This window comes from Lytechinus pictus, chromosome 12, assembly GCF_037042905.1.
Source record: "Lytechinus pictus isolate F3 Inbred chromosome 12, Lp3.0, whole genome shotgun sequence".
In the NCBI taxonomy this organism is placed as follows: domain Eukaryota; kingdom Metazoa; phylum Echinodermata; class Echinoidea; order Temnopleuroida; family Toxopneustidae; genus Lytechinus; species Lytechinus pictus.
In genome coordinates, this window is record NC_087256.1 from 6,887,521 (window position 1) to 6,903,796 (window position 16,276).

At 37.0% G+C, this 16,276-nt stretch overlaps 1 protein-coding gene across 1 annotated transcript; it reads right to left on the minus strand.

Moving 5' to 3' along the window:
• Positions 1-861: 861 nt before the first annotated feature.
• Positions 862-7,081, minus strand: LOC129273445 (actin, cytoskeletal). Its single transcript, XM_054910475.2, has 6 exons — positions 6,916-7,081; positions 4,942-5,108; positions 3,821-4,060; positions 3,272-3,518; positions 2,633-2,824; positions 862-1,971 (listed from the first exon to the last, which is right to left on the minus strand). The coding sequence occupies exons 2-6, from the start codon at positions 5,065-5,067 to the stop codon at positions 1,646-1,648; spliced, it is 1,131 nt and encodes a 376-aa protein (XP_054766450.1). The 5' UTR covers positions 5,068-5,108; positions 6,916-7,081; the 3' UTR covers positions 862-1,645.
• Positions 7,082-16,276: the final 9,195 nt, after the last annotated feature.

The following is a 16,276-nucleotide window of genomic DNA, read 5'->3' on the forward strand; positions in this document are numbered from 1 at the left end:
GAAAGAATTAAGTGGTGGAGAGAGGCGAAGCTAGGAAGAGAGAGGGAATGAATGTATAATGACAAGAAGAGAGAAAGCAGAGAGGAGGAGGGAGAAGAGAGAGGAAGCGGGAAGGATACTGCATTGAGTAGAGAGAGGGGGAGGGGGGAGAAAGAAGAAAAAGAGGGAAAACAATGGAAGAAAGCGGGCGAGAGCGAGGGAGTTGGAAAAGAGAGAGGACGAGATAAGGGAGAAGAGAGAAAAAGTGGCAGTAAAGAGAGGGGGAGAGAGAAGGAGGATGAGGGTAGATATTTTTTTACTGAATTCTGAGCTCTATTCCGAAATCGCCTGCTCTTAATTCTTCTTAACCTCACCTTTCCCCTTCTCTCTCTCTTCACTTCCGTTATTTCATATCTTTCGCAAAGTTTAACTCTGTTCTTCTGTCGCTCCCTCTCACACACACTCTCTAACGCTCACGAGAACACAACCACTCTTTATTTTGATATTTCTTTCGCACAATTGAATTTTCATTTCACTCTTGTTTACCTCTCATTATTTCTCTCAGCTGTTTACTTCCCAGATTACTTCCAACTATCTCGATATGCACGCCCTACCAGCCATTTACTCTACCCAAATACATCTCTCGAATCAACGTTCACCAAAAAAAGATATATATATAACCAAAGCAAACATTCACATCAACCAACTCGACAAATTAAACGATAGCCAATCTTCACAAGAGCAGCTCGCAAACGTTTTTCTCCAGCGACAAAATCTCGTCAATGGGAAATTTTGTCGGCGGAAAAAAATCGCAAACAGTTCATCTCATCAATTCACCGGCAATAATATTACCTCAGAGCATGTAAAAAGATATCAGAGTGATTTGAACGGCTTTCAGTACTTTTATTGATATGAATACTAAACCATATAAAGTTACATTCCAACTAAACCTAGAAATAATAAATAATAAAAATAAAGAAGTCACAAAATATTGCCTTTGCCGATCAAAAAAGCTATTTCTTTTTGATTGTTCGTTATCTTTCGAAACATATAGTTCTGGTGAATTCCAATTACCAATCCATTAGATCTTATATCCAGTTGACTTTCCATCATTTAGAGGATCCATCATGTAAGAAAATCGGACATTCAACATAATCAACCTTAGTTAGACGCTCTCAATGCTTACCCCTGAGGGGCGACCCATGTCGTGGGCGTGATCTTGGAAGATGAATGACAGAAAGAGGGTGACGTCACAATATTCTATAAATGATACTCTAAAATTAATATAGAACCTACAGGGCTCCGACTACAGATTGCACAAAGAATAACTGCCAATGTCAGCCCTCCTAGACCAGTGAGCCCTTATCCGTTGATGTAAGACACAATATAAAGACAGAGACACTTTTTAAAAAAGAGAGAGGGAGAGAGAGAGCAAATTTACATAAAAGAAATCTTTTGAAACATGGTTTGAGGGTCATGTGACGCGTGGTGTAAGAAAAGAACAAGAGACGCGGCTTAACTGTATAGAAGTTTCTTGGTGTTACCAAGATGGAACGTATTCCGGACCAAGGTCTAGGTTCAGGTGACAGTTCAACCTAGCCTGCGCGCCAAGAGTGTCTTTGCACGTGTCCATCTCGGTGTTTGATTTGGATCTGGAGCGAGACGTTTAGAAGCACTTGCGGTGGACGATGGATGGGCCGGACTCGTCGTACTCCTGCTTGCTGATCCACATCTGTTGGAAGGTGGAGAGAGAAGCCAAGATGGAGCCACCGATCCATACGGAGTATTTCCTTTCTGGTGGGGCAATGATCTTGATCTTCATGCTGCTTGGGGCAAGAGCGGTGATCTCCTTTTGCATCCTGTCGGCGATACCTGGGTACATGCTGGTGCCTCCGGAGAGGACGGTGTTGGCGTAAAGATCCTTACGGATATCAATGTCGCACTTCATGATGCTGTTGTATGTGGTCTCGTGAATACCAGCAGATTCCATACCTGGGGTCGGAGAATGGAAAAAATAGTAGAGGCGGTGTCAAGTAGAGTGGTCGAAAAGAATCGAAACGAGGAACGTCTTATTGGACATGATTTAACAGAAACGCATAAAGGCTTGAACCCGATATATCATTCATCGTGAAAATAATAAACAGAAACGCATAAACGCATAAGAAACACAATGAAAAGTTTAAATAGATCGAGGCTAAATGTATGAATCATTTAAATGAATATGATATAAATCAAAGAGATCGTATCTGAAATTCTAAAGTTGTATGTCATTTTACACAGGATAAAATTGTCTTTGATTTTACAGCTAATTCTTTTATCATTTCAATGATGATATTGATGAAGTATAACAACAGCGCTCAAATATGCTTTAAAAGTCTCATGAACTGTGAACTGAATCATTATGAAATATCAGAAACCAAGACTAGAAATAATGTAGAAAATTCAGAGACCACCATGACCACTGAACTATAATTCCCGGGTGTAATTCTCAGGTATTCATACAAGAGGCTTGAGGAAAATTTTCAATTTCTAAGATGCGAAAGTTGCTCGTTTTAATCCCATTTACTTCAGCGAGATATCACTTTATAAAAGTATTACCCTCTGTGGATTGTTATAAAATCTTTTCAGGTCAAAGTGTTTTCAGAAGGCTTACCAATGAAGGCTGGCTGGAAGAGGGTCTCTGGACACCTGAACCTCTCATTGCCAATGGTGATGACCTGACCGTCGGGCAACTCGTATGACTTCTCGAGGGAAGAGGATGCAGCGGCGGTGGCCATTTCCTGCTCGAAGTCCAGGGCGACATAGCAGAGCTTTTCCTTGATGTCACGGACGATTTCACGCTCGGCTGTTGCGTGCAAAGAAAGGTATATGGTTAGTGAAGTAATAACAAAAATGAAGTTCGAGGGGGGGGGTTACTGAAGTTTGTCAAGAATAAGCTGACCATGCTAAAAGGCGCCAAGTATTGAACAGGCAAAGCAATAAATAAAATTAATAAGAAAAACAAACATTGTTCTATAAAGAGAATAGACGGTCCCTAAGTAACATCCAAATATCAATTTTTCTGTCACCAGTTAAAAACAATATGAAATTTTGACGTTATATAGTTAAAGAAAAATCTCGAATCTGTTAAAGGGATTTGGAAACAAGGAAAGCAAGATTATGGGCTACAAAATTACTTTCAGTAGCCAGGGGCTATAATCTGTAGTCCTTTATTGTGAAAATTGTTATATCTTTCCAGTTTTTGTCAGATATGAGAAGTTTAGACTTCGAGTTGGGGGTGAAAGAAACGTACCCGTGGTGGTGAAGGAGTAACCACGCTCGGTGAGGATCTTCATCAGGTAGTCGGTGAGGTCACGTCCGGCCAAGTCCAGACGGAGGATGGCGTGGGGGAGGGCGTAACCTTCGTAGATGGGGACGGTGTGGGTGACACCATCACCGGAGTCGAGGACGATACCGGTGGTACGTCCGGAGGCGTACAGGGAGAGGACGGCCTGGATGGCGACGTACATGGCGGGGGCGTTGAAGGTCTCGAACATGATCTGGGGTGGGAGAAAACAAAATCAAAACAATCGATGGCAAAATGATACGACGTGGAGAAATGAACTGACGAACAATCAACGCTTACTGACACGCAAGTCAAGTTTTTTCTGAAACAAATATATAGTTTGCCTGTATCTTTCTTGCAATGTTGGGCATCTGTTCTCGATATCGAAGTCGCTTTAAAGCAATTTTTCACTGTCCAGAAAAAGTATCAAATTTGAATTTTCGTTTTGGGAGAATTGTCAGAATTTTGAAGAAGTTCCAATGGTGTAATAATGACGACCATTAATATGAAACCTACCTGGGTCATCTTTTCCCTGTTGGCCTTGGGGTTGAGGGGAGCCTCGGTGAGGAGGACGGGGTGTTCCTCTGGGGCAACACGGAGTTCGTTGTAGAAGGTGTGATGCCAGATCTTCTCCATATCGTCCCAGTTGGTGACGATACCGTGCTCGATGGGGTATTTGAGGGTCAGGATACCTCTCTTGCTCTGGGCTTCGTCTCCTACATAGCTGTCCTTCTGACCCATACCTACCATGACACCCTGGATAGGGAGAGAGAAAAAGATATCGCATTTGGGAGGATTTGCTGGCAGAAATATCAAATAAGACATTGGAAGAATGAAACATTAACGTCACATCGTGCTGTTCCGGTTACGGTGAGGGGGTTCTTTTAGGAAAGGTTATCGCAAATGGATAACCAAACGATAGATAAAATTTGGATTATTACCCCATATTATTACATGAATATACCAACATTTTCATTGCGTGGTCAGCCTAAATATTGGTTAGGATTTTGGAGTAGTGTATTAAGACATATGCATGTATCGCAAGTTTAGATGAATGTTTTCCTTTTAAGTCAAGAGGCAAATTTGGAATTCTTCAAAATGGAAAATAAAACTGATTGACATAACGCCGAAGATTTTATACGCAAAACAAAGGTGGGTGAAATTCTGAGAAAGCAAACGCGCCCAAATTAAAAAATAAAAGAATATAAGAACCCACTTTCAATAAATTGCATATATTGGTAAAAGTTTTTCATTCATTTTAAGAGTAAATCATAACGATCATCATGAGTGCAAAATCGATAAAAACAAAAGAAAAATAAACTGTTGAGTTATTTCAGATGTGTTTTTGGAAACCGAGAAAACTAAAAATCGAGTAAAGAGAAACTGACTTTTCATATATTTAAGATATTATATTAGTGCCGTTGTATAATCTGCCGAGTGGTTTGCACTCGATAATTGATGATTTATCTATACAAAATTAAATCAGCTTCCCATGATAACTTCCCATAATTTCAGGAAGTACATGAAGTAACGCATTTAATTTTGATATGATATTTCCATCCAAAATAGTCGCAATATAGTGCGCGTCAACGATCTCAAAATGACGCGAGACCGAATCAAGATCAAGGTGAACGTACCTGGTGACGCGGCCTTCCGACGATGGATGGGAACACGGCCCTTGGGGCGTCGTCTCCGGCGAAACCGGCCTTGCACATACCGGATCCATTGTCTACTACCAAAGCTGCTACCTCGTCGTCGCACATGGTGACTGTTTATGTATTTTACGGGACTTTAAAACAAAGACCTGCAGAGTGGAAGAAAGAAAGACAAAAGAAAATTATATTATTTTATCGAATGTAATAAAATATGCGATCTAAAAAGGCAACACTAAACGAAGATGTTGAACGCACAAATTGATGATGTATTGCTGTTCTTTTTTCAAGCGACAATTACAAAAATATATATTTTAATGGAATAATATTTCAATTTGCCGAACGGAATGCTAAAGGTTATCATTAAGATATACTTAACTATATGATATAGTATATCCCTTAGCTGGGAGCGATAATGTATATAGAGCCTTCTTTTTTTGACAAAAGATATTGTTGTGCCGCATCGAGATTTGAAAAACCTCAAATCATGTAATTCACAATTCGAAGACACCCCTAACCGTTAGTTTGTGTGTACGTATAGACCCTATAGGCCCTAATTATCTCCAAGTCCCAAGTTAGTAAAATGCGAAGAGCGAAAATATTATATGGACTTTAGCCGAGTAACATTGTAATCTAAATGCTTTTTGGATAAAAAAGAACAACTGTCAAAAATCGCAGCGTTCAAAGTGAAAACGCAATTTGCAATAACTCTGCTCTGAATCATTCGTGACCTGAACTTGCAAAAGGAATTTCGATTAGCCGGTGATCAAATTAACTTCCAACAGCAGAATCTAAATTAGATTTCTCGAATGCCATTGTAATTTTTTTTATGCCGAGTTATTTCTCACGAATGAAGTGCATTTGGGTTGATGGGCGCAGAAGGTCAATGAATGAGAGCGAGCGTCGCTGGTTGGCCGGTCAGCCAAGAGTAGTAATACCAAATAAGGAAGTGCTGCTAGACATTCCATTGGTGCGGAGTAAAGTGGGCGTGGCAGTGAACCAATGTCTAGCCAATGTCGTTCATGTGTTTCGGTAATGCCGGATTTTCGCATTTCGAAGTCCTTCTTCGGTCATAAGCTTTGACCAATAAAAAAAGTGAATGAGCGTTATGAATATGCATCGCGGCTTCTCTAAACAGTAAAGCGCTATTGAAGGCATAATCTTTTTGCAGACCTGTGGCAAATTCATTAAAAAGCTAAAATTCAAGAATGCATAAACGCATGAAGTACAATTTAAGCAAACGAAGTTGTAAAACAATCTTTCAGTTCTATCTGTGCTCCTTCTCACATAATTATCAAAGAATTAGGATATACGCGCATAACTTGAAGTCAAATTTAATTAAGGATGTGCTACTAATTAATTGGGTGATTCCCAGATGCTATCAATAAAGTTCAACCTATGCCTCAATGACAGTTTGGCATGGTTGATGCAATGTGAATCCATGCCAAGTTGGATTGCCAAGTTGGATTGCCAAAAGTGAAACGACAAGATACATGAATGATTGTTAGAGTAGGCTACATACGCTAACATGATTAACGACACATCAAAGTCATCGACTCCTTCCATTTACAATCAACGAGTTAACCAAAAAGTGAACTTTGTTTCCAACCAATGACCAATTTAAAATTTTGTTTTAAATCTAATGATTGTCACAATAATTTGACCAATGACGGAAGAGTATTTTCCTGCGCTAAAGAGAGATGAACTATTAAGGCAGCTAGTGCTTCAAAATAATGAAATCAAATTATATCCTAAATCCTGAATGGCTAATTAAGATATATCCAGACTGTCGGAGGCGCGTATCCTCATCCTTGCCCGAGCTATCATCCACCGGGTGAGATGCCCGTCGGTGTATCCTAAGCAACCACATCCTCATCTATATACAGATGCACAGATGATTGAAGAAACTATACAGCTACATTGAAACAGACGCAGTATAAAGTCTACAACTCAACTCACCGATTTCGCTATTCCTTTTGCTGCCGCTGTTCACGGATGGTGTGGAGATTGGAGGTGGAGGCTCCGACTTATATACCGGAGGAAGTGGGTCTTTTCTGCGAAACACCAATCGACCCTGCCCATTTTAGGGTACAATCTGCATCCCGACATAAACGGGACTTCGTGTGCCTTAACGGACGGGCGCGGGAACGCACCACGCCCTGCGACTGGCCCGCGGAGTTTCTCTCATGAATACGATATGAATATGGATGATGATGAATATGCATGACAGGAAGTTTTCTCGGAAGAGGTGGATGGGGCGGCCAATGAGAACGGGGCCGACCTATGTTTGGATCAACCAAGACGGCCGACCGAATATGGCATCGGGGAACTGATAGGCGAGAAGGTGCATGGAGGGGAGGGAGGAATGCATTAATAGGAGGTATGTTTAGGTGAGTCCCCTGCTCCCTGCAGCGGCGCCATAAATTGGAAAGCATTACATCTACCAATAGTCCCACATGCATGCAACAAATTATTGTTCATATTTTGATATACCCCAATATACCAATACATCCACACATGCTATACGTTCTCATTCAATTGTTCAAGGAGGAACTGTAATGTGACCTTTCCATGCAATTAAACATTATTGGCACCCTACCAAAGAGCACTTTCTTTGCATTCAGTTTCGGAATTATTTTCGTTAGTGTCTGCCGAGTCTTCTTCTTGAGTATTCAAAGTATAATGATACTCATATTGTCAGATTTTACAACAATTATTGCAATTTGTCTCTCAAAAGATATCCAACAATCATAGCCTCGTCGACTGTATCCCTTTAAATCTAATCATGTCCTTCCCCATACTTATTTTTTTTCAGAATGCGCAAAATTATCTTTAAAAGAACTTGTGAGAAAAAAAATCTTGCCATTTATGTAAACAATTAAGATATAAGCAATTTGTGAATCAGAATAGTACAACAAACGTTATGATATTGTTTTGATTATTGCAAATTAATCATGGCTTAGTATATTTTTATCAAAATACTGCTACATTGACATAGGTCGCAGTACTCAAAGCCCTTTATGAATGATAACGCGATGTATTATTTAAAATATTTTTTAAATCATTTTTTATACATTTTATTCATCTATACTTCACACAATTTTTTAAATTCAATTATAAGCTTATTTAGGCCCCATTCGGTTCATTTTTTATTAGCGTATAATAATAAAGTAAATAAACTTGATGCAACTTAACCGGGATTTTTTTTTTAAGGGGAAACGTACAACATTCTATTCAAATATGGTTATTAAAACAAACATGAAATTAGTAGTTAAAATACAAGTTTGCTAATATATTTCATAACAAGAAGTCGACTTGGCCCCTAAATATTTCTAAATGTTGAAAACGAAATCTGTTATTCAATATTTTCTAATTTTTCTAGCATTACACAAAAAATATGAATGAACCAAAATGTGACATTTGGGAAAATATCATTGACTATTGTAATAAATTGGGAGAATAATGGGAAGTAATTATATGATCATCATAATACTCTATCAAGGATTAAAACAGATTAGGCCTACACAATATAGCGAGCGAAGGAACAATAATTGGCATCGAATGCCATATATCATGTGAATCTGCACAATATGCATGTAAAATATTATGCCGTGATGTTTTGAAGGAGAGACAGTGTTTCTTAGCCCGAGCACAATGATCCTATTTTTAGAATCTGGGAATTCCCCTATTTATATACACGTGCTTGATCTACATGATCTCGGCGTGCACCGTGGGATACTCAGATTTTCATTAACTCGCAAAAAAGCAATGAAATCTGTTGAACATCATCATTTCTGAAAGAACGAATTGCATTGGTTTTTATGCCGGTGTAGCAATGCACTTTTTGCATTTAGTTATTTTGAAGAAACACAGTACAAATTGGAACCAAAACAATATACATTTTTTGTTCGCTGTACATGTTTATAGTTTTGCTTACATGAATCGGCTTACACAACCTCCGTTGCATTGAAATGATGCACTTAAGAAGAGAAAAATTATTTGCTAAATATCTGAATTATTATTTAGGCTATAAAAAGGAGGGCAACTGAATTCCTTGTTTTCGTTACCATCTTCGTAAAGATACTGGCGGGACTGGTGTGCTAGTCGTTGTGCAGTTAGTGTTGATATAGTACTGAGATATTATTGATTTATAATAGTTATATCAATATCATAGCAGAAGTATCATTAATGCATCATTTTACGTAAATCCATTAATTAATATATAGTATAATTTTATTTTTTCATCCAACCATAATTTACGTAATATAGTCATACTTATTTTTCATCAATTTTCTTTCTTTTTTGTTTCCTTTATTTCTTTCTTTTTTTCCTTCTTTTTTAAATATTTTTTAATCCGTTCATTCGTCCATCCATTTATTTCTACATGATTCAATGTCTAGTATAGGTCTAGTCATGACCAAACAAAATTATACGAAATACACGAAGGCTTTATGCGAATTATATTCTTTAAAAAATCTACTCAAGTATAAAAAATATCCAATGTCAGAGGCACTTAAAACAATCTTCATTAAAAATGGAAAGATTCTTGTAAAAGTTAATATTTCTATCTACAATATTTGACAGTAAAATTTTCATTGATTTTAATAGAAATTTTGTTAAATACCCACCTAATACTTTAATTGTTTTAAAGTGTGTGTGAACTAAGTAATTCAAACTATAAACTGTAGCACCATGAATTGATCTCAATATAACATGAAGTTAATTAACAATTATACAGAATTACCAAAAAAATAATCATACAAAATAGTCATTCGCATTTAATACAAAAGTATTCTGAAAATGCTTTCGCGTGAATCATGTTTACTTTTAGGCAATCATAATGCTAGTCAACCTAGTATATATAGTTTAAAAAAATTATTTTATATGCACCCATTATGCACTCTGTAAAAAAATCCTTCATGTAAAATGTGCTTCTAATGACAAGCTATCGCAAGGAAATTAATCCGTAACACAAACCGGCCGCCCAACAAAATTATTTAATTTTATAGTTCTTGCACACCGACCAGGAGGAATGACTTGCGACTACAAAATTTAATTGCACTGATTCTGGTTTGACTGCTTCACACCACACTATCATATATGAAACAAAATGGTGAAAAAGAGTAAAAGCAGATACAGCCTTTCCTGACTATATCCTTTTATTTATTTATTTATTTTTAACTATTCATTTATTAAAATATCTTTATACAGGATAACAAGCTCAGATTGACTGATTTTCAGCAAGGTCCTGTAAAAATAAAATAACAATATATACATAAAAGATACAAGTGTAACTTGGGTTCTATACAAATAATGAATGAATTCAATAACATTAAAATCAGAATTATCACTAATACAAAAAATGTTCAAAGATAAAATATTCAATTTTTGAAGAATCGATGAAATGAGAATAGTTATCCTATAGACAACACAATAACAGTAAAATATAAACTAAACTTTATGATATCATTGACATAGTACATAATTCAACAAAATATATGAAGGAAATTAGGAATCTAATCCTCATTGAGCATATACACACACTTGACTTAAGTAGAACATTTACAAAATAAATATCGCTAAGAAAAGTATTGGAAACTTGTTTGCTTAGAGTACGAATTATATGATGATATTCATTTATTTATTTATTATCTATTTATTTATTCATTTATTTGTTTATTTGTTTAAAAAAACAGGGAAGCCCATTCAACAATGTGTTAATCTCCCATGGCCATGGGTCCTTAGTTAGGATGGCAGTACATAAATCCATAGTATATTTGCAACTACACATCCCTAAGCTGCTAAATAGGAAGGAATTTCTTGAATGCTATGAGCTCTCGTCCCAACCTCGGGAGAGCGTAAGAATGTAGGGTAATGATGACTGGCCCTGACTGAAGCCGTAGCGCATTCCCTTGGCACGCTGGGCTGGGCTGAATGTACCCCAATGTACTACGGTGCATTTTGACATGACAACTGTTCCCTGCAATTTGTTTATTCATATTGATCAATTATGTATATTTCCTGTTGTTATTGTCATCAAATTGTCACATTATTATGTTAAATGTTTATTACGTGTCAATTTGTATTATAATTGTGATTAACAATGGCTGCAGTGACTCCTGCAAATATATTAGATTACAATCTCAAATGAAACTGTTTTCCCGGCTATTTTCTTAAGGTATTGAGTTAAGCGGTGGTTGAATATATGCCATGATGTTGTGTCATCGTACAAGATTTAATAACCCAAAATAATATGGTAAACACTGCTGAACCATGAATGTAATGATAAATGCCCCCCCCCCAAAAAAAAAGTCAACTCTTTGTTTTTCTTTCAATGCAAATTTTCACATACAATTCTACCCAACGAGTTGACCTGCACGAGACCCTTCACTTTCGACTGAAATATGCTGACCCTGTTCTCTGAATCAGCTCGATCGCCTAGCTCTCTCGCTTCATGCTAATGCTACAGCCGCGCTATAACCGACTCCAAACCGACCGAAGATACGCCATTCGAATTAAAGGCAACCGCACACCTTACGAATAGTCTACGACCTCATTTTGGAATAAAGCGTCGTAACATTTTTTTTGTATTTTTGTGCCGAATCTCAAAATAAGGAACATCTCCCTTTGAAAAGTTCCAAATCATCGTAATATATGTACACTACAGAGTGAGTCAGAAAAAATGTCCCACTTTTGTAAAGTTGAATTGTTTAAAATATGAATATTTAATCATTAGTTTCATGATATGTCTTGATAGAGGTATCCTCCCAGTACATTCAGGTACCTTTTTCATTTGATCCCCTGCACACATGACTGAACAGCGGACAATCTTTAGAAGACTGTCAGATCTCACTTGCGCCAAGTTACAGGGTGGGGAATAAAACACTCTTTTGAACAAATAAATGACCTATGTTGTGGTGTGAATTGAGGACGAACCATGATTCGTGTTCTTTTGCTACTGTAAAAAGAGGCTCAAGTGACTGCTGCCAAATCAGGCAAGCCCTTTTATAGGCAAGTGCAACAAAAGCACAGACATCCATTGTAAATTTTCATTGTTAACCAACAAAAGACATAACCAGCATATTGGATTTATGTGCACTTGATGATGATGATGAATTTTAGATCAAGATCAAGATGATGACAATGAGGATGATGATATGATGGTGGTAACGAATGTGTTTTAAGGGGAAAGATTGTCGGGAATTGCCACTTAAACATTCAGCGATCTTGCTAAAAATCAATGCTTAATCAGAAAAGAGAAAATCATGAACCAGTTATTACCATGTGTGTTGTGTGTGTTTGGGTGTGTGTGTGTGTGTGAGCATGCCAGTCTGTCTGTCTGACTGTCTTTGTCTAAAGCACTGTTTTATTCATCACCCAGTAACTTGGCGCAAGTGAGATCTGACAGTCTTCTAAAGATTGTCCGATGTTCAGTCATGCGTGCACGGGATCAAATGAAAATGGTACCTGAATGTACTTGGAGGATACCTCTATCAAGACATATCATGAAACTAATGATTAAATATTCATATTTTAAACAATTCAACTTTACAAAAGTGGGACATTTTTTCTGACTCACTCTGTATATGTTCAACTCCGTGACAAAAGTATACTTCCTTTAGAATTAAACGAAATTCAATAACTAAATTTATTTTAAATCGTTCATAGCCTATATTGATGTATAGGCTATAAACGATTTAAAATAAATTTGACCTTTCCTCTAATACAGGTAGTAAATGAAAACGGAGGGACCTGCTTAAAGAAGAGATGTTTATAAAAGACAAGCCCCCAGTTTAATCCAGGGGACCAGGCATATAGAAATGGTACAAACAAGATGGAAATAATCCTATTATGGAATACAAACAGCAAATTTTTTGAATAATTCAGAGTTCTAAGAATTGTTTTTAAATGCTAATTTTCTAGAATATATGCATAATAGATTGATTGAAAATGGAAATTCGTTATCTTTGTCTATTTCCCAAGAAGGGAATTGACTCTTTTCTTGGATAGGAAGGGGATGTTAATGTCCGACAACAAGTTAGATTCGACCATATTTTAAAAAAGACAAAGAGAGTATGGCAAAAATTAGAATAGTATCGCTATGAGTTTTTCCGTCCAACTCTTTTTTCGTTATGTTATTATATTTAGGTTGGCAACGTGAAAATAAACGCAACATGTTGATTCGTATGCACTCCGCACTCCAGATAATCGATAAAAAAAAGATGATCCTTGTCCGGGTGCAAATAGGATAGTATAATATTACTTTTTTTTTTCATCAAACAACTCTGACTACTGCATCCCCATACAGGAACAGCACCGGGGATTTATTTCGAGAGTTCATTGGTGAAGGGTGCCCAATGATATACTTTCATTTTTTAAATATAAGTTTATATCTTGTGGGCTTACCATTCAGGGCCACGGGATTGTTTTGAAAGTTGGGGGCTGACAATGAAAAAAAAATTACATCAAAGTGTATTCGTTTGTACACGTTAATATTGAAAAAGGTGTGTGGGGTGTGGAGGGGAATCAACCACCCCTACACTGGCCCCGCATGCCCAGGGCACTGGGAACGATTTTTTAAAGAGGGATGCTGGTTTTGCAAAAGATAAAAAAAAGTTTCACTCCAAACTTGTTTGGTGAAAAAAAATGAAAGCAAACAAAAAATGTTTTCGCTCCAAAATGGAGGTTTTTTTTTTTTTTTTTTTTTTTTTTTTTTTTTTTTTGGGGGGGGGGGGGTAAATTTCTACTTCTTAACAGTTCAACCTATTTTCCAGGGTTTTCTGCTATGGTGTATAACATACTCAGCACCTCAGCTTCCCAGGGCCATGCCCCTGCCATAAGGCATTAGCTTTCAGTTTATTTAAAGCTAAATGACAGTAGTTGCAGTAAAACACTGATTTCGTGAGAAAGTCTGTAAAACCATGGTTAAAGGGGAATCCAGCCGTGGTCATAATATGTTGTGTTTAAAAGGAGAAAAATAAATAAAACAGAATGGTGAAAGTTTGAAAGAAATCGGACAAGCAATAAGAAAGTTATGGCTGTTTTAAAATTGAGATCTCTAAGACTATGTAGATTTCAAATTGGCAACTGGGTGAGGAAATTACGACAGGAGGCAAGGACAACTTTCTCATAGGCCATGTACTTTATTATCAGTGATTTGTGGTTTTCTCCTAAGTACCTATTCCCCTGGGGCTGTAATCTAAATATAGCCTAGGTAGTATATTGTTGTATGTCCTCATGAAAGAAAAATATAATTTGAAGTAAAACATTTCATAAAAATGTAATTTTAGTCATTTTATGTATTGTAGTACATGTAAGATTAGTCCTTGCCTTACATCACTTTGACATCACATTTGTTGCCAATTTGAAATCTCCATAGGTATAGTGATTACCAATATTCACAACTTTTAAAAAATCATAACTTTCTTATTGGTGTTCCGATATTGTTCAAACTTTCACCTATCAACTTGTCTGATTTTCCTTTTTCCTCTAAAAGCAAGTTTTTATTTGGGTTGGATTCCCCTTTAAGTATTACTATATCATCGTCGATCTAGATCTGGTAATACAGATACATAAACTGAACTTTGTGAAATCATAAAATCTAAGCTGAAAAACAATCACACTGAGATCGCCAACACAGATAGGCACACGTGGGACAGTGTATATTATATTGCTGGAATAAAGACCCGACGGAAGTGCCCGAATCCGCGCTTATTTTGTTTATTTCTCAGCAATTACACAATTTCTACCAGAATCCTTCGGCACATATTTTTTATTCATATAAACAGACACTTGGGTGGTCATTATATTAGATTCTGTAAAAAGTCATTTTGAGATCGTTACCACAACATTTATCTTTAAGTATATCCCTTCTCTTACTCGCATGATGGAATGAAATACTAGTAATGAAAATAAATTGTACCCTACAATCAAAGTACCTCGTATCAAAATGTTTGGAATAGGAATGGACATCGGGCCTTTTTATAGATCAGGAATGGTGAACTTAATTAGTTTCAATATCATGTATAAGAAGTAAAAAAGATGAATATCGAACTGCGAATCAAAAAGCATCTATGACTTCTGTGTCAGCAGCCGATCACCGTTGAAACACACATCGGAGCTGGGATCACCATAGCAACGCGAAGCCATCGCCCGTCAGCCCCCTCCCGTTCATGACCGACGGGGCACGTGCCGACCCATATAAGGGTATGGGTTGGCAGAGAGCGAGGTACGCGGTACGATGCATAATTCATACCAAACACACAAGTTATCTCAATGAACTGTTAACTTGTGTATAAAACTTATATTTGATGGAATGCATATTGCCTGTTTATAATGCAAGAAATATGAAGAATATAATGAGGGGATAACTATACTTCTCGTCCCGAGACAATGAGCATGTGCAGATGTAATCATACTAGAATAGACCTTGTGTGCAGAGTATAGCTTTGTATACTCTTATCCATATAGAAGTATTTCTATTTACAACATAAGTTATGTTTATTGGGGGTAGAGTTCAACGACCAAATAAAGAAAATCAGAGTTCGTTATGTCGAGTGAAATTATTGTTATTCGACAATGCGAATGTTTTTTGTTTTGTTTTAGTTGGGGGTGATATTGCTTCACTATCTTTCCTTTTAAAGTTGAGCCGCAACATAGCCCACTGTATAGTAAGAAAATCAGCGAGTGTTTATTTATAATGGATAATTAGTATGGATAGTAATGAAGTGTTTAATTATAATTATCATCACTCAACCCCAAAATGACACACTCATATATCGACCTTGTCCATAATAACAACAACTTAATACATATTCATAACTTATTGCGAGTCGTCGCTGGGGGTCGGGAAATCTCGTTGGTGCGTTCTCGCTCTGTTCATAAATGGTAAATGGGGCTTAGCCGGGGGCAGGGAGAGGCTTTCCTCTCGCATTCCACAAGTATCTCGGTTTGGATACATAACAAGCGTGTCATACTAGAGAAGTGGTAAAATAAATTTTCATATTCATATCACATATAAACTTATCAAACTTAATAAAACCAGCGTGATGATAACAAGCATCTGTCATTCTTTGTTAGCAGCTCATGGCTCGATTTCGGTGATAAAAATATTAGGCATTCTATTTTTAATCATTTTGTGGGATATAAATATCAAACTTCTATTTACGTTTGGGTTTCCGACCCGAGTATATTACAAATTAGCCAAATTCGTCCCATAGGCTTGTTTTGTTGATCTTAGTATTTTGAGTTAGATTATCACAATAAACCGACAACTTCCCGGTCTTGGCCGAGATTATCATATCATTATGACAAAAAGCAT